Here is a 17,251-nt window from a genome sequence, read left to right as displayed (position 1 = left end):
CCATAATTTATTTATTAAAGAAAATAAAAAAAAAAATTGTAAAGTGACAGCTAAATTTAATATCATTCATAACAATTACTTATAAAACAATTACCATAATTAATTATTTCCTAATTAATGAATTTTTTGTTACAGTTATCAATATGGACAATAAACGCGGCAATTTCATCAATAATTAATAGGAAAAAAATGATAAATTATTTATTCTTAAAATAATTATAAAATAAAAACTTAATCTAATCTAATTTTATATAAAATAAAATTTCATATCAATATTAAAATTGTATGGATACAAACTTAGAGCTATTGTTCAGTCGATATCTAAATCATCTCGGTGAGAAGCGATAAGATTTTTAGTAACAACCGAAATCATTTCGGTATCAAGATCAGGCCTTGAGGGAGAATTATTTTGAGCGTCGTCTGTAGATTTAACCATGTAGACCTGAACTTCTGTTTTCCCAGGCTCGTCAGGTGATTCCTTGGAAACAATAACAAGAGACCCGGGTTCCACATTGGTGATGTCGGTGCTGGAGTTTTCATCGCGTACAAGCGACAAAATTTTAGATCCAGGAGCTGAATCAGCGCCAGGCGTGTCAGGTTCTTCTGTAGTAGGAGTTTTCTCACCTAGAATATTATCCAGGATGTGCTTGGAGTTGATCCGGAGTTTTTTAGGTCTTGGAACTCGTCCAGAGCGAGTAGGACGTGGTCTGTAGATTTCAGTGTCGCTTTCACTGCCAGCGTCTGCAGAATCTTCGTCTGAGTGAGCAGAAACCGAACTCGGGCGTTTTAATTTCTTCTTTTTCTTGCTTGGTAGCTCTGGCTTCGGAAGTTTAGCAGCGGATCTTTTTTTCTTTTTATTCTGGTTCGGGTCTTGCTTAAGTTTTTCATCTTCGTGGTCCAATGCAGCGAGACCTAAACTGGTAACAGCTATTCTACGCTTTGCTTTCTTCTCTTTGGCTGGCGCGTTTTTCTCCACGCGCTTTTTGTTAGATTCCATCTGCTCAAAAGTCTCCAGCTCTTCTTTCAGCAAATCAAAGTCAAAGTTTACGCCAGACTTGAGAGCCTTCGACACCAATCTTCCGTTTGCCTTTTCCTCTTTTTTGTACTTGCGTTTTAGGTCACTGCGTGAACGCTTGGGAAACAGAGATTTCATCAGCGAAAAATCTGTCCCAATAGCATTCAGCGCTTTGTAAAATTTTATTGTCTCCCACTTGGGCCATTCTTTCATCCTCGCACGCTGCTTGTAGAATCCGCTGCCGTAGATGTTGTCATCGATAACAGCATCGGTTCTAGCTAATGCTTCACGCTGTTTAATAACTGATGTTCTTTCGATAACAAGACTCTGCTCGTCCAGAATCAACTCTCCGTCGGGCCCGATTTTTACCTGGGGTGCTGGCATACCACCTTCGTCAGGATCCTCAGGATCATCTGCATCATCATTTATTATTTCTTCATCACTTGGTACAGTTCTAAAACATCCAAACAAATTATTTACCAATCATTTTATCAACAATGTAAAACATGATATTGAAATCAGCAGACATCTGATTATTTTTTATTATTTTTGTAATTAGACATTTATTAATTTTTAGATTTTTACAATAAATAAATTATTGTGAAAAAATTTAATTAAAAAATTTCACATGTGAAAATTTTTAAAGCATTTTTTTATTATAATTGATTTATTAAACAATAAAAAAAAAATTTACAGTTGTCAGCTGCTAACTTCAGCCATAATACTGTTAATTTTTTGACTTTATTTTTTTATTAATTATTAAATTAGAAATAAATTATATTTTTAAAAAATTACACTTGTAGTTTTTCAAGTTTTTTACAAATTAAATTTAAAAAAAATTTTTTTTTAATAAAAAAAATTCTAAAAACTTTTAGATGTCGGCTAACTTAATTTTCATACTTCAGCATTATTTAATTTCAGATGACATTAAAGTTAGCAGTCGTTTTACAATTTTTTCATTTTATTTAACAAAAAAATTATTTTTTAAAAATTGCATTTTTAATTTTTTTTGCCATAATTTATTTGCTACAAAAATCATTAAATATCTGCCAAGTAAATTTGAATTAATTTCAGTATCATTATAAAACAATAAATTCATTAAAAAAAAAAAATAAATAAATAAATTACCTAAAAACAGGCTTCTTAGAAGATTCAATCTGTGTCATCGGATTTGTCGAGGGGTTGTAATGAATCAAATCATACATAGTCAATTTAGAGCGATCTGGTTTTCCATCTTTGTGCTCCAACCGAAAACTTCTTTTCTTTTCTGCCAGCTTCCTTGTAGACTCTGAAATAACAAATTTTTTTTTCTGCTTGACATTACTCTTGGTCCCAGCAGTGGACGATTCATTATCAGTGTTGCTGTTGTTATTGTTATTAAAATGAACATTATTACTACTACTATTATTATTATTAACACCGGTACTGTTAGCACTAAAACTAATACTGAGACTACAATGATTGTCCGAGTTTTCTGGTGCAGTTCTGCTAGAATTGCTGATCGGCACAGAAATGACTCTCCGGCTGTCATCTTCAGATTCACTGGCACTGGCCCCGCTTCCTTGAACGCTGTTTTTTCTTACTCTAGGACGAGCGTCTAGCCTCGGCACGGGTCTCATGAAGCATGACCGCGGTAATAATGTCTTCGCTGTTGAAGAAACTGACAAATTATTTTTTTTCGGCTCACTGGAGTTGGCTTCTGCATCAGAAACGTCAGTAGTGACCTGACCATCGGTAATAGGGCCGTTGGTAGACTCAACCGCTGATTCAGGAACAGTAGCATCCGACACAGCTTCAGTAACAGGTACAGGAATATCAGGACTAACAGAATTAATTTTTTTATCAAAATTATTGACAGCATCACTTTTGTCGGCTGACTCTTTGTCAGTTTCACCAAGTATTTTTTTATCAATATCATTATTGGGAATAGCTTCTTCGGATTTAATTAATTTATCACTCACATTCTCCGGTTGTTTGTTTACTTCTTTATCCAACGTTTTTTCGACGTTTGTGTCTGGATCTTTAACCACATTGCGGGGCCTCCGGCTCTGAATATTGGCTGTCACAATCACACGTGAGCGAAACATAATTTAAATTATTATATTACTTTACTATAAATGTATAAAATTATGTTGTTTGTTTTTTATTAATAATAAAAAACTACAACTATCATTATTTTGATCCAGACTTTCACGTGTTTTACCATCAATCATGTTTTATAACTATGGAAATAATAAAATGCCTCACGCTCTTTGTCCAGCTGATTTTTAAATCTCCCGCCAGGCGGCGCTAAATAATTATTCCTAAATACTGAAGTTAGCTAACAGCTGTCAATTTTAAAAAATTTTAGAATAAGTCAGACAATAAAAAAAAAGCTTTAAAAATTTTAACAATTTTTTTTTTTTTATTTTTACAGCTAATTATTTATTTATTTATTTATTTATTATAATAATTTCATTGCTATTATTATTATTAAATTATAAAAAATGTGTTTAATGTCAGTTAACTTCAGTGTCATTCTTAGAATTCTTAATTTCTGATTGGCAACATTGATAATAAAGTTTGAGGTGTCACGAAAATTGGAGCTGGGGGTAAAAAGATGCTGGAGATTGGAGAATTGAAAAAAAAAAAAATGGAGACAGACGTTAAATTGGAATGACAGCTACAAGTGAAACTCTGACCATCGGGCTAATTACATCTATATAACCTCTAGATCAAATGATAAACAACACACTGTTGTCTGGTAATTTAAGTTGTAAAATAATATTTATTAATGAAAAATTATGTAAATATGGACGATGAGATCAGCCAAGTAGATCCCGAGTATTTGATGGGCCAGCTCAATACTGCAAGACGGGAAATATATAATTTAAGGTAATTATTATTTAAAAATTTATTCAGTGTATTATTTATTTATTTATTTATTTTTTTTGGTGTCTTTGATAGGCAGCAGATAAAAAGTCTAAAGTACGTTTTTGAGAAAGATGTTGATAATATTAAGAGACTTATTGGACTGCAAGCATCTGCGGGAATTGTTGAAGTCGCTGAGCCGGCTGTGGAAGCTTCAACGTCGCAGTCCAACAGCTTAAATTTAGAGCCTATTGGTGTTATTAACACTGGGTTTCCTAGCAAGCGCGGGACTCCAAGGCAACCTGGAATTGGCAAAGAGTCGAGGGGAAAAATAACTTTGTTTAATACTGTGTTTACTAATCCTGAACATGCACTCAATGGACTTGAAGATTTTTCCCACATGTGGTAATTTTATTAATTAAATATTATAATTTTGAATAAAATTACACTGAAATTGTCAGAGACTTGATAATTTTTTATGAAAATTAAGTTAGCCGACATTTAAAAATTTTTTGAATTTTTTTTTTTTTTTTTTTAAATTACAAAATAATAAAAAAAAATTTCATTTGTAAAATTATTAAAGATTTATAAGTGCAATTTTAAAATAATATTATTTAAAAGATTATTTACTGCCTAAAAATCATCAGCTGTCTCTCGATTTCAGTGTCATTAAATAATAAAAATTAATTTTTATTATTTACTATGCGTTATTTTCCCCAGGATTTTGTTTCACTTCCATAGAAACGATTCAACACACGTGCGAGCAAAAGTAGCACCACCGCGACTGAATGGTGCTCGAACAGGAGTTTTTTCAACGCGTTCACCACACCGTCCATGTCCAATCGGCCTAAGTCTGGTGAAAATATTAAGTATCGAAGGGAATACTATTTTATTTGAAGGCGTAGACACCGTAGACGGGACTCCAGTGTTGGACATAAAGCCTTACATTCCCCAGTACGATGATCCTCTGCATATGGAGCAGGAGATAAGGCGAGAAAATCTGGACGACAGGTTGGGTCTCTACGACTCTGCGTTTAACGGCGACATCGAAGGATGTCTAGCTGACGAAGAGGGCCAAGATGTGTCGAGAGACGAGGAGTTGGCGATGAGACTGCAAGCGGAGGAGTTCCTGGGTATAGGTAATGACGTAAACTTACCACAAAGATACTCTAGATTCTTAGACCCGTTGACTGACAACGCAAGCAACGCAGAGGCGAGTGAAAATCCTATGCCAGGACCTTCTGGACTAGGGTTGGAAAATTCTCAGACGCGAGAAGGCTTACAAGAGTCTGAAGGAGCGAGGAATTTCCGGCTACTGGATGGCGCTGATGGACCCAGCATCGTTTGCGTGACTGATATGGATTTGATAAACCGGCGGGGGTTGAACCCGCGCCTGGACAACTCTCCAGTTAGGATGGGTGTTCGAGAGGCACCTGATGGAGAAGAAGGATTTGAATCGCAGCCTCTGCGATCGTCTCTCACTGTAGGAAATATTCAGAGCATTCCTGCGGCTGGTACTTTCCAAAGCTTTCCCACGAGATCCAGCGCAGACACTCAAACTCAAGACAATCAATTTCAAGTTCGAGTTCCTGATTGGATCTCCCAACCACTATCACCCTCGCTGTCGGTAGTTTTTAATGAACGCGCTGTGAGACAGCTAGTCGAGATAGCCAAGGACAAAGCTGAGGAGCAAAAACGCGCTATCGTCAATGTACTCCGTGAAGATCCCCGGTCTGTTTACTTACGCCAGCGTTGGGCTAATCAATTTTATACATTTTTAATTAACGACTTACATATTAGTTGTAGATTCGACGATACTAGACATATCGTTACTGTCTTTCAGGTACGACACGCTGGACGTACATGCGAATGCGGTGAGCCTGAATGGCAATGTCTGGGCCACTCGCCTATATCTTAAATAATTATTAATATTTTTTATACTTAAAAATCTCAGTGGCATTTTATAAAATTCATTTTATACGCTTGACTTTAAATGCTTAATTAATTTTTTATAGTTTATAATTATTAAGTTCATTACAGACTATTTATTTCAATTGTATGTGCAATTATTAGGTCAATAATAAGTAAAAATAATAATAATAATTATTAAAAATTATGAATACATTTTTATTGTACTATCTGCACCGGCAGAGAAGACCCAAGGTTGAATTGGATGGAACATTACGTCTATAATTCCGAAGTCTTCGTGTTTCTCGTGGTTTGATAGGTTTTTCAAGGGTACTATCAAAGGGTTTTGAAGAAGGTCGTTGTAAACCATTCCGTGACAGACAACTAACTTGCAGTCGTCAGATCCAGATGCGAACAGCGGGTATCGTTTGTGGAAAGAGACACTTCGGACTCCTGTTCCGTGGAGTCGCAATGTTTGGTAGGGCTTCGTGCTGAAGTCCAAGTCAAACCACAGGACTTTACGGTCGTACGTTCCCACGATAATGTTATCACCGCCTGTTGAATAAATTTTTTTATTAATATTCTTTTTAAATACTTTATTTATATAATATTTATGTAACATTAAAAAATTATTACCTGGATGTATTGACATGCTGGAGATCCATTGGGAGTTTGAGAATAATTTTTTGAAGATTTCTTGTTTAACTAAGTCGTAAATTCTTATGTTTCTTTGCGTCTGTAATAATAAATTCAGTGTTTTATTTTTGAGTAAAAAAAAAAAAAAACGAACAATTAAAAAAAAATTTTGAATATCACAATTTTCTAAAAAATTTATAAGTCAGCTTTTTTTTTTTTTTTTAAATTCATTTTTTATGTATTTTAAAAAAAAAAAAAAAAATACATCAATAAAATCAAATAGAAATTTCGTTAAAAAAAAATTAAAATTAAAATGATTGACTCCACTCGTAAATTTTTATCAAAAAAAAAAAAAAATTAATAATTATAATTAAAATAAAAAACTTACAGCAACAAACAAGAAAGGCCTGATAGGATGGAACAAGACACATTGAATAAGTCCCTTGGACCTCTTGAAAGGAATTTGAGATCTTCTTTTGGACATTTGATGGATCAAAACCGACCTATTTTGACCATCAGGCATCACAGTAGCGAAATAATCACCTTTAGCATGCCAAACAATTTGTTTAACAGTTTTAAAGTGATTCAAAACGACCCTAATCCCCTGATCCCAGTTATCACCAGCAGCCTGTTCCCATTGTACAGCAGACTGGACCCTTTCATTAACAACAACGTCGCTCTGAGGAATAATTTCCATAAGTTTGTCGGTCTTGCTGGTAACGAGATGGTCGCCAACTCCGGGGTTGATCAGCAAGACCTTTTGCCCAGCAGCCACGGCTATGAGCGAGATCGCCTCGTTGGGACACCAAGCAACGCTGCGAATGGTCGCACCACAAGGAACAGTTTTAACACAGCGCCCAGTGGCGACTTCCCAGATCTTGAGATTCCCGTCATCGCCACCGGAGGCTATGTACTGCCCTCTGTTTTGCGCGGTCATTGACCTTACAATGTCAGTGTGACCTTTGAAGACCATCGACAGGGTCGTGGGGAATGGCTGGAGGTCTTGCGGGCTCGGTAACTGAGGAACCAGCTGCTCTGGGTCGATATTCAGCTTCATCTTATAGCCTCTCGGACACATGTAAAGGTCCAGACAACGTTGGAATCTTTCTTTGATAAAATCGGGGTACGCTGGAACTGTCCGAAGGGAATTGTATTTCTGAGGAATGAAATGCAGCTTTCTCTTCCAGGGGGTGTCTTTGAACTTGTTCCACTCCTTGAGCTCCTTTTTGTCGAACAAGTACTCAGGTGGCGGGTTGTAGCTCTCAGCGTGCCCTGGAAGGTGTCTTTTTGGAGCCTGGATGTGCTTGTGAATCCTCCGCATTTCTTCAGCCTGGTCGTCAGTCTCCCAGAGCATGTAGAACGCCGGCATCTTGCTCTTCTCCTTGCGCTCCTTCTCCAGCTCAGCCGAGGACTTCATCCAGCCCATCTTCAATGCGTGAACTATCTTGGAAACTTTCTTGGCTTCGAGCTTGGATGGCAAGAACGAACGCTTGTGCTCGGGGAAGCCTCTCAGTGGCATTTTCTCCACTTTGGAAGTAAACCAGTCGATCCACGGAGTCCAGTCGTTGTAGTTTGGATCCGGGTATTGACCTTTAGCTATCTTCCTGATAATCTCGACGTCTTCGTCGGTCAACACAACCTCCTGGCCAGTCTGTGGGTCTTTGACAGTCTTCCAGAAGTCTGGGTCGTCGGCTCTCTTCAAGAAATTGTCCAGTTCATCTCCTGTTTCAGGTTTTATCAACTTCTTTCCTTCTGTGTCGTAGCCAATGTGATCGTGCTCTTTGTACCACTGCATTGGTATGTTTCCAACTGTATTTCTGATATCTTCTTCATCAGAACTATCGTACTCATCATACTCGCCTGTCAATTCAGTTGATGATGGTTTGTTATTTATGTCAACTGATTTTATTTCTTCAGTTTCTAATTTATTTTTAGTTACTTTTTCTGTTGATTTATTTTTATCATTTTTATTTTTTAATATTTCTTCTTTATTTTTTTTGTTGCTCGAATTTGTTGGAATATTTTTATTTTTTAGTTCTTGTTTTTTTAATTTATTTTTTTCAGGGCTAGATTTTATTGAAGTATTTTTAGTTTTTACTTCGATTTGTTTTTTTAAATTACTATTGCTTTCATTTTTAGATTTTATAAGAATTTTTTTATTTTTTACTTCTTCTTCTTCCTCATCATCATCATCATCATCTTCTTCCTCATCATCAACATCACTTTCAAATTCAAGCGCATCGCTCTCATCCGAATCAAAAACAAGTTGATCTACCTCGCCATCAAAATCCCCAGGCTCCGATTCTTCAACTTCTTCATCAGAACTATCAACCGTATCATTAAATTCAGCATTTAATAAATCTTCACCTTCAGAATCCTGAAAAAAATTAATTAATTATTCATTTCTAAACCACGTGCTAATAAATTACATCAAAATTAGCAGTCACTTGACCATTTTTATGAAAATGAAATTAGCCGACATTTCAAAATTTTTAGGAATTTTTTATTGAAAAAATTTTAATTAAATAATTTAAAAAAAATTTCACCTGTAAAAAACTTGAAAAACTATATAATAATTAATAAAAAAATCAAAAATATTCAGACGTTTGCTAACTTCAGTATCATCTATTTTTTTATTTTTTTTTTAATAAACAAATTTGTTCCAAAAAATGATTTTTTAATTTTTCAAGTTTCTACATATCAATTTTTTCTTTTAATTTTTTTTTGCTATAATTTATTTGTTAAAAAAAAAAATTATTAAATATGTGTTAAATTAATTTTCATTGCTAATAAACAATTTAATTAAAAAAACCAACCTCTTCAGATTCTTCACTCCGTACATCAACATTTTCCTCAATAGCTTTTAATTTCCTTTTTACAGTTTTCTTTGCTGTAGGTGGCATTTTAAATTATAATTACAATTATAATTATTTTATTAAAACATGTAATATTAAAAATAAAAATATAAATTAACAACCCACATCCACTACACGTGTTTACTTGATTAGTCTAGTTTTTATAATTTCCCACATGGACATGCCTTTGGGGTTAGGGAAATAGTTCAAAACTTCCCCGCTAGGGGCCAGCGCGCCATTATTTAAATATTTATTTTTATTTTTTGTCAAATATAAAATAATACTTTTACATCAATATATAAATAATAATAATAATTATATAAATTATTATTATTTTAATCAATTAATTGGCATATATAAATGTAATAAATAATTATGATACTGAAATTTGCAGACATCTGACAATTTTAAAAATTTTTACAACACATCAATTATTATGAAAAAAAAAAACATCTTTCCTTGGAATTTTTTTTTCATTATAATTTAATAGTTAAAAAATCTAAGAAAATAATTAGGTCTACTTAATTCAGTATCTTTAAATAATTAGAGGGTTATAAGATACAAATTTTATAATTCAGAAACCATTTCTGGTGAACCTGGTGGCTTTGAAGGACGGATTGTCGTTGTAACTTTCCATTTACGAAGAATTCCTAATAAGTAATTCATTTTATCCATAACGTCAACAAGTTCACGTGTTGTTTCATAAGATAATAAATGCCTGCAATTTAAAAAAAAAAAAATAATTATTTAAATTCTGAGTACGAATTTTATAAAATTATTTAAAAATAAGGGTAATTATTTACAAGTGGGGTCAAACCTAGATGCAATTCTTATAATTTAATATCTTCATTTATTGTCCAAATTCCCAAGATTAAGTTATGAAAAATTTTATTTTTTTTTTTTATGTTTTTAATTTTTTTTTAAATTAAAAAATTTTTTTGAAAATTTATTAAAATTGTGATAATCAACTTCATTTTTTTTTTAATTGTTAATTTTTTTGATGTATTTAAAAAAAATCAATAAAATCAAATATAAATTTCTTTAAAAAGAATGAAAATTAAAATGCTTGAGCCCACTTGTAAATATTTACCTAAATAAATAAAAAAAAAAAAAAAAAAAAATACAAAATAAATTACTTGACAAGAGTAAATCCCGAATGGCATTCAATCAAGAGACTTGTTTTATCATTAGCGTCAATTTGCCTGAGAGTTTCAATCAACAGAGTTCTTGGTCTCGCGCACATTGACCTAGTGACATGATTTATTTTATCAGAAGCGCAACAATGCAGGTCGATAGTAACCACAGGCGGTTTGTCCTCCTGATCTTCTGGATAATTCCAAAATAGTATATGGCTGCCTTGAATGACACACCATCTGCGGGTCCAGTAAGTCAAGCCATCAAATTCATCCAAATAGTTAACAAAGCCCTTGTGGTCGAGGGAAAAATTGAGAGTGCAATTGATATTTAGATCAATAGTCCCCAAGAGAATGGAGTCTCTGGGGACTCCAGCGAGCGGCCAGGGTGTGCTGATGGTCAGGTCTCTTAAAGAAAGCTCGACATTACCACAAACCGTGAAAGAGGAGGTCAAAAAGACCGGACGGCGTGTTTTAGGTGACAGAGGTCGCTCGACTCTCTTCAGTAGCTTCGTCGGGGACGGACACGAAGTGTTTTTTTCGTCATACTCAATGTGGTACTTCAACTCGTGCTGATAACTGATCCCAGTGGTCAATTTGAGTACATAGACATCCAGTAAAATTTTTAAACTCGGCGACAGATCGTTCATCACACAGCTGAACTCAGGAAAGCTTATCATGAAGCTCTCCACCGGACAACAAACCGCAGAACTCGCGTAAACGTTAGTTCCCTCGGTAATTACAATGACAAACCACTCCTGGATCTCCCCGGGCTCTGATTCGCGGTAAAGACACTCGCGAAGCGTCAATTGAATGTCTCTGATGCTAACAGTCCCGCAGCGGACTGATGGATCCTCTGTTTTGTTAAGCAGCTGCAGGTCCTCTGAAATTCCACTGAGACCCTTGAGCTCCTGGAGCAAGAGCCTCTTGCGAATATCAGCCAGGAGTAACAAGCGCTGGGACTCGATTTCTTCCTGACTCGCATTAAACTCTTTCTTCAGCTGACACATCTCCAGCGCCTTGCTAGCCTGGTTGAGAATAGTAGTTTGAATCTTCACTTCCTGTAAAAGTTTATCGATCTTCTGGCTGTTGATGCTGTCCTTCGGGAGTTGCAAGTAGTCCGGCGACAGCACCGCCGAGTTCTCAGGTTCTTCATTCATAAAACTGCCTCTTAATTTCTTCTTAACCCTCGCAGACAACGACCTGTACAGCTTAGCACTTCTTCCGGGATGGTGCACGGGTCTGAAGTCCTTGGGAGAGATCATCGACTGAGTATTGCTCTTGGCAGTCGAGCGCTGCCGGGTGAAGAAGCTCTTCACTCTTCTGATAAAAGATTTTGAAGGAGTTTGGGACATCAAATCCGAGGCGTTGACGTTAGAATTGTCAACTCCTAAGCCGTAAGTTATTGAGCTGTTGTAGAGTTCGTCTCCCAGAGCGTTCTCCAGGAAGTGTTCAACCTCTTCGGGAAGAATCGGATTTCCTACTTCCAAGTCAGCTTTGTTTTCTTCATCTTCGTCTCGAGGAGGCGGACAGGACAACGGACTGTCAACCAGCTGGATTGTCGAAATTGTACACTCAGTACCCGGCGAGTCGGTTTTGCTGGACGGACCTGACTTAGGAGACACCTTGCGAGTCGACTCCAAGTTTGGCTTACGTCTTGGAGGCTTTATTGGCGTCTTAAAATTGTCCTCGACGATGTTAGCGTTCTTATCGACGTTAATTGGTGATTTTTTGTTGCTGGAATTAGAGTTTGAATGAGAACTAGGGCTCTGATATTTAATGTCGATCAGCGTGGGGTAAATTTTAGCCGAACGATCAGCCGGGATACTAATTGGCAAAGTTTCCTTAATTCCCAAATCTGCGATCTGAGCATCGAGTTCATTGATTTTAGCCGAGAGCGAAGTTATTGTCGAGTCGTTGTTTCCTTCCGTTTGGGTCTTTATCCTGACATTGGATTCCAAATGTGGGGTAGTTGTAGCTGTCGATCCTCCTGCTTCCCACCCACGGGGTACTACACAGTTCCCATTATTTTTCGCTCCTCGTTGGCCTGATTTGTCGTCGATTGGACAATGGTAGCTGTATTTACTCTTCACATACTCGTTTGTGTTATCGTTTATTGTTGTGTTGCGAGATTTTTGATTCTGAGCCCGTCGGATCATGCGCTGGAAAATAATTAATTGATTAGTTAATTAAAATATACAATTTTATCGATTTTTTGTTTAATTAAAAAAATCCTTTATTTAACTTCAATTCAGTATTAAGAAATGAATTTTTTTTTTTAATATTTTGCTTAATTTAATTGGATTGAAATAAATTCAATTAAAACATATAGGTAGATGAATGTAAACGTTTGATCAAATTATTTATTCTTCTCTAGTAATATTATGTAATATTGAATTTTTTTTTTAATTTAATTTATTAGCTCTTAATTAGCGTAATTATTTAAGTAGATGCAATTTAATTAAACTATTTATACATATACATATTTTTGTCATAAAATAAAATGATTTTTTTCTGTTTATATTAAATTATAATAAATTTATTTATTTATTTATTTGTGAGTGAATATTAAAATTTTTAATTTTTTTGATAAAAAATAAAAAATTTTTAATGTTGAAAAAATAAATCTGACATTTTTTTTATCACAATTAAATAAATAAAAAAAAAAATAATAATAATCAAATGTATTTTTTTTTAATTATTGCAATGAAAAAAATATACATTTTGCAATTTTTTAAATTGTTATAAAAAAAATTTAGTAAAAAATTCCACATGTGAAAATGAAAAAAAAAAAAAAAAAAAAAAATATATAAATGCGAGTTTTAAAAAAAATTTTTTTTTTATCGTATTTTATTTGTTAGAAAAATTAAAAAAATTATCAGATGAAATTTTTTTTTTAATTTTTTTCAATAAAAAAACAATTCTTAAAATTTTTAAATGTCGGCTAATTTAATTTTCATATTTTATTAATGAAAAATTAAATTAACTAACATCTAAATATTTTTAGAATTTTTTTTATTAAAAAAAAATAAGAAAAAAAAAAATTTCATTTGTAAAAAACTTAAAAAACTACAAGTGTAATTTTTTAAAAATATTTTTTAGTTCTAATTTAAATAAATTAAAAAATTAAAAACGTCTTCTAACTTTATTATTATATTTTATTATCATAAATAATAATTATATTTATAAAAACAAAAAACAATACTTACAGCAGTAAAAGAATAATTATTATCATTGAGATCCATGTTTTGTTATTATTTAAAAAAAAAAAAAAAAAAAAAAAAAAAAATTAACCAAAAATCCACATGTTTGTGCTTACAAGTCAGGAGCTCTGAAAAATGGAGACTTAGATGGCAGACGACAAATACTATTTAAGCCCTATGAGTAAGTGATAATTGCAGGTCATGAAGAGTTCGGTAATTTACTTCCTATATTAGCTATTCGATATTTACTATATTTATTTTACGCTTCCCGCTACATAACATATTTCGCATATTTCATATTTCAGACAAGTGCTTGAACCCTCTTGTGAGTAACTGAAGAAGCTGAAGATAAATCAACACAAATATATACCGCCAGACGCTGACAACATAACCTCCAGTTTATTTATTGTATTTACTGTCTGTTTACACTTGAGCAACACTAAACCAATAACAATAACTTTAACTCTAAATTAATTTTGTATGAATACTTGATAATTGACAATTGACAATTAATCAGCTGTAAAAATGTTCGAAGCTCACAATTTGTATGCAGAGCACAAGGATTTAATTCATGATATTGCCTACGATTACTATGGACAGCGGATGGCAACGTGTTCTAGTGATCAATTCGTCAAGGTTAGTAATTGTTGTAAATTTTTAAATAATTGTTCACTGTATTGTTGTTTATTTTTTTTTTCTAACAATTCAGGTCTGGGACGAGAATGAGCAAGGTGCCTGGAATTTGAGCTCATCTTGGAAAGCTCACAGCGGTTCTGTTTGGAAAGTTACCTGGGCTCATCCGGAATTCGGACAAGTATTAGCTACATGTTCTTTTGATCGTACTGCTTCTGTTTGGGAAGAAATTGGTATTTATTTATTTTTTTATTTTTAATACTAGTTATTTAAATCACATTCAATTCATCACATTCAAGTCATCAAAAATTAATTTAGCGTATATTTAATAATTTTAAGAATTTTTTTAACAAAGAAATTATGACAAAAAAAAAATTGACATGTAGAAATTTTAAAAAACAAAAATGCAATTTTTTTTTACAAATTATTTAAAAAAAATTGCATTTTTCATTTTTTTAAAATTGCAATTTTTTTACAAATTGTTTTTAAAAAATTTCATTTTTTTAAAAATACAATTTTTTTAGAAATTATTTTTAAAAAATTGCATTTTTTATTTTTTTAAATTTCTGTGTGAGTTTTTTTTTTATGCCATCATTTATTTGCTAAAAAAATTCTAAAAATGATTGAATTTCCGGTAAACTAATTTTTATATTATTCAATCAAGTTTAAGAATAATGTAATATAATAAATAAAATCAAATTTCATCCATATAATTGAATTTCAACAAAGCTCATGGTTGGATAAATATAATGAAATTATTTATTTATTCAATATTATTATAAATAACTATTTTAGTTTATAATTACTTTATAACACTTTTAGAACGATCGGAATATTTCAATTTCCTGATGGATGTCAAACGCTGATTATATATTTATAAAAGCGGATAGCATCTGCAAATTGACTTTAATATTTAAAGAAATTCATTAAGCATTGATATAACATGACAAGATATCGGACGGGTATCCATAAATAAAGCGTGCTCTTTTAAAGTCACGAGTTTTTTTATTTAGTTATCAATAACTAAATCATAATTGGCACAATTATTTAACAACTCAAATGTCACAAAAATATCGCTCTAAAATTTAGATATATTTATCTTCAAGTAGAAATTTATTGACCTGATTGAATTAAAAAAAAAATTTAAATACAATTTATTGAGAGGGCAAAAATTTTTGCCGCAATTTAAAAATAAATTTTATTTATATATTAATAAATATTTTGTTCATTAAATAGTTGGCAGAAGCTCTGGACCAAATGAACGCGGAATGCGTCACTGGATCCGTCGTACAAATCTAGTAGACTCTCGAACTTCAGTAACAGACGTTAAATTTGGTCCTAAAACGCTGGGATTACTATTAGCAACATGCAGCGCAGACGGTGTGATCAGGATTTATGAAGCGCCGGATGTGATGAACCTCAGCCAGTGGACTCTGCAGCACGACGTAAATTGCAAACTCGCTTGCAGCTGTATCTCATGGAACCCATCAATGTCCAGGTATTTTCACACCCGATAAATATTAAATGATAATTGAAAGATAGTCAATAATCTGTGTCTTGGAATATTAACGAGCATTAAACTATTTCAGACTCCATCCGCCAATGATCGCTGTCGGTAGCGATGACACCAATGCAGCTGCCGGTGGGAAAGTATTTATTTACGAGTACTCTGACAATAGCCGACGATGGACGAGAACAGAGACTATTTCAAACGTGGTAGAGCCAGTTCACGACATTGCTTTTTCTTCAAACCTCGGCAGGAATTATCATACTCTGGCTATCGCTACTAAAGACGTCAGAATTGTGACATTAAAACCAATGCAGTAAGTTAATAAATTATATTATTATTATTATAGATACATAATTAAGAAATGACATTGTATCTTGTGAGCTATTGACATTTTTGAAGATATAAGCTCATTCTGATGTTACACTCATCGAGACCTTTCATTTGAATACCCACATCAATTTTTCATATATTTTATATATTTATATATATGTATATATGAAAAATATATCAAATATGCATGTGGGTACTCAAATGAAAGCTCTTGACGAGTGTAACATCGAGATGAGCTTATATCTTTAAAAAGGCCAATCGTTAAGAAATTATAGTGCAATTTAACAAAAGTCATAAATCAAAATTTTTGTTTATTTATAATTCACAAGTCACGGCAGTCAAATAGTGACTGCAAGTTTGCTAGTATTTTATTTAATTATATAATTATAAAAATTTTAATTTAAAAGATTTTTATATAAAAAAAAAAATACTCAACATTTAACGAGTAATAAATTATTTAAAAAAATAAATTGATGCAGCAGTGTGAATTTTTAACAAAACAGTTAAAAGCTAAAAGTAGGCGAGTGATGACTAATAAATGTACAATAATATTGATCGCTCACCAGTAATAATTAATTACCATTACGTTAAATAATAAATCTTATTTTGATTGATAGCGACAGCGCTCAAAATGGTCTATCACGGTTCGAAATAACGACAGGCGCCCAATTTGACGATCATTACTGCACCGTTTGGCGTGTGTGCTGGAACACAATGGGGACTATTCTGGCGAGCTCTGGGGATGACGGATGCGTTCGTCTGTGGAAAGATAATTATATTAATAACTGGAAGTGTGTTGCTGTATTAAAAGGCGACGGTACTTCCTCGCTAGGTAACGAGCTATCCCAAAGTGCAACACCGCCTGGACAATCAAATAATACACAGTTACCGCTATCAACAAGGTACTATAAATTGGGATCTATAAGCCATCCAAATCAGGTTCCATGGCACTGATTTTTTATAGCTGTTTATTTTTTATATATATTTTTTATTTGGATTCTTCATTCGCTGGAATTAAAATTCAAAGATTATTAAATCAATAATGTTTTACTGGAGCTGTACACGTTGAAGTTGTAAATTAATGATATTTAAAATAAGGGTGTAATAACAATAAATATTTTTTTTGTTGTTTAATCTTAAGTTTTTTTTTTTTTTTTTATTTTTTTTTTCCACTTCCA

At 33.0% G+C, this 17,251-nt stretch overlaps 5 protein-coding genes across 5 annotated transcripts; 2 read left to right on the top strand and 3 right to left on the bottom strand.

Annotated features, from left to right (window-relative positions):
• Window positions 1–175: 175 nt before the first annotated feature.
• On the bottom strand, window positions 176–3,242 carry Bdp1 (transcription factor TFIIIB component B'' homolog Bdp1). The gene is made up of 2 exons (XM_074256076.1): window positions 2,144–3,242; window positions 176–1,469 (listed from the first exon to the last, which is right to left on the bottom strand). Exons 1-2 carry the CDS (start codon window positions 3,100–3,102, stop codon window positions 311–313), a joined length of 2,118 nt encoding a protein of 705 aa, XP_074112177.1. The 5' UTR covers window positions 3,103–3,242; the 3' UTR covers window positions 176–310.
• Window positions 3,243–3,649: 407 nt separating this feature from the next.
• Window positions 3,650–5,978, top strand: LOC141535919 (tRNA (adenine(37)-N6)-methyltransferase). Its single transcript, XM_074256084.1, has 3 exons — window positions 3,650–3,889; window positions 3,962–4,270; window positions 4,586–5,978. Exons 1-3 carry the CDS (start codon window positions 3,789–3,791, stop codon window positions 5,781–5,783), a joined length of 1,608 nt encoding a protein of 535 aa, XP_074112185.1. The 5' UTR covers window positions 3,650–3,788; the 3' UTR covers window positions 5,784–5,978.
• LOC141535875 (ribosome biogenesis protein BOP1 homolog) lies at window positions 5,854–9,428 on the bottom strand. The gene is made up of 4 exons (XM_074256042.1): window positions 9,226–9,428; window positions 6,798–8,786; window positions 6,410–6,509; window positions 5,854–6,328 (listed from the first exon to the last, which is right to left on the bottom strand). Exons 1-4 carry the CDS (start codon window positions 9,310–9,312, stop codon window positions 5,979–5,981), a joined length of 2,526 nt encoding a protein of 841 aa, XP_074112143.1. The 5' UTR covers window positions 9,313–9,428; the 3' UTR covers window positions 5,854–5,978.
• Window positions 9,429–9,550: 122 nt separating this feature from the next.
• On the bottom strand, window positions 9,551–13,763 carry LOC141535885 (anillin-like). The gene is made up of 3 exons (XM_074256051.1): window positions 13,607–13,763; window positions 10,401–12,559; window positions 9,551–9,982 (listed from the first exon to the last, which is right to left on the bottom strand). Exons 1-3 carry the CDS (start codon window positions 13,640–13,642, stop codon window positions 9,832–9,834), a joined length of 2,346 nt encoding a protein of 781 aa, XP_074112152.1. The 5' UTR covers window positions 13,643–13,763; the 3' UTR covers window positions 9,551–9,831.
• Window positions 13,764–13,959: 196 nt separating this feature from the next.
• Nup44a (nuclear pore complex protein Nup44A) lies at window positions 13,960–17,213 on the top strand. Its single transcript, XM_074256096.1, has 5 exons — window positions 13,960–14,236; window positions 14,310–14,466; window positions 15,470–15,731; window positions 15,823–16,056; window positions 16,691–17,213. Exons 1-5 carry the CDS (start codon window positions 14,126–14,128, stop codon window positions 17,025–17,027), a joined length of 1,101 nt encoding a protein of 366 aa, XP_074112197.1. The 5' UTR covers window positions 13,960–14,125; the 3' UTR covers window positions 17,028–17,213.
• Window positions 17,214–17,251: the final 38 nt, after the last annotated feature.

The sequence above is a fragment of the Cotesia typhae genome, unplaced genomic scaffold (genome assembly GCF_013202065.1).
Source record: "Cotesia typhae breed Kobodo isofemale line unplaced genomic scaffold, CoteBio_Ctyphae contig_123, whole genome shotgun sequence".
Classification (NCBI taxonomy): Eukaryota; Metazoa; Arthropoda; class Insecta; order Hymenoptera; family Braconidae; genus Cotesia; species Cotesia typhae.
This window is presented reverse-complemented; position numbering and strand designations above follow the sequence as displayed.

Coding starts and splice junctions, on each gene's coding strand:
- Nup44a (XM_074256096.1), top strand. CDS start 14,126: ATGTTCGAAGCTCACAATTTGTATGCAGAGCACAAGGATTTAATTCAT. Junction 14,467..15,469: donor TTCTGTTTGGGAAGAAATTG/GTATTTATTTAT, acceptor TTCATTAAATAG/TTGGCAGAAGCTCTGGACCA. Junction 15,732..15,822: donor TGGAACCCATCAATGTCCAG/GTATTTTCACAC, acceptor AAACTATTTCAG/ACTCCATCCGCCAATGATCG.
- LOC141535885 (XM_074256051.1), bottom strand. CDS start 13,642: ATGGATCTCAATGATAATAATTATTCTTTTACTGCT. Junction 12,560..13,606: donor ATAATTATTCTTTTACTGCT/GTAAGTATTGTT, acceptor ATTATTTTCCAG/CGCATGATCCGACGGGCTCA. Junction 9,983..10,400: donor TCGGGATTTACTCTTGTCAA/GTAATTTATTTT, acceptor TTTAAATTGCAG/GCATTTATTATCTTATGAAA.
- LOC141535875 (XM_074256042.1), bottom strand. CDS start 9,312: ATGCCACCTACAGCAAAGAAAACTGTAAAAAGGAAATTAAAAGCTATT. Junction 8,787..9,225: donor GGAGTGAAGAATCTGAAGAG/GTTGGTTTTTTT, acceptor AATTTTTTTCAG/GATTCTGAAGGTGAAGATTT. Junction 6,329..6,409: donor CAGCATGTCAATACATCCAG/GTAATAATTTTT, acceptor TTTATTCAACAG/GCGGTGATAACATTATCGTG.
- Bdp1 (XM_074256076.1), bottom strand. CDS start 3,102: ATGTTTCGCTCACGTGTGATTGTGACAGCCAATATTCAGAGCCGGAGG. Junction 1,470..2,143: donor TCTAAGAAGCCTGTTTTTAG/GTAATTTATTTA, acceptor TGGATGTTTTAG/AACTGTACCAAGTGATGAAG.
- LOC141535919 (XM_074256084.1), top strand. CDS start 3,789: ATGAAAAATTATGTAAATATGGACGATGAGATCAGCCAAGTAGATCCC. Junction 3,890..3,961: donor CGGGAAATATATAATTTAAG/GTAATTATTATT, acceptor TGTCTTTGATAG/GCAGCAGATAAAAAGTCTAA. Junction 4,271..4,585: donor GAAGATTTTTCCCACATGTG/GTAATTTTATTA, acceptor TATTTTCCCCAG/GATTTTGTTTCACTTCCATA.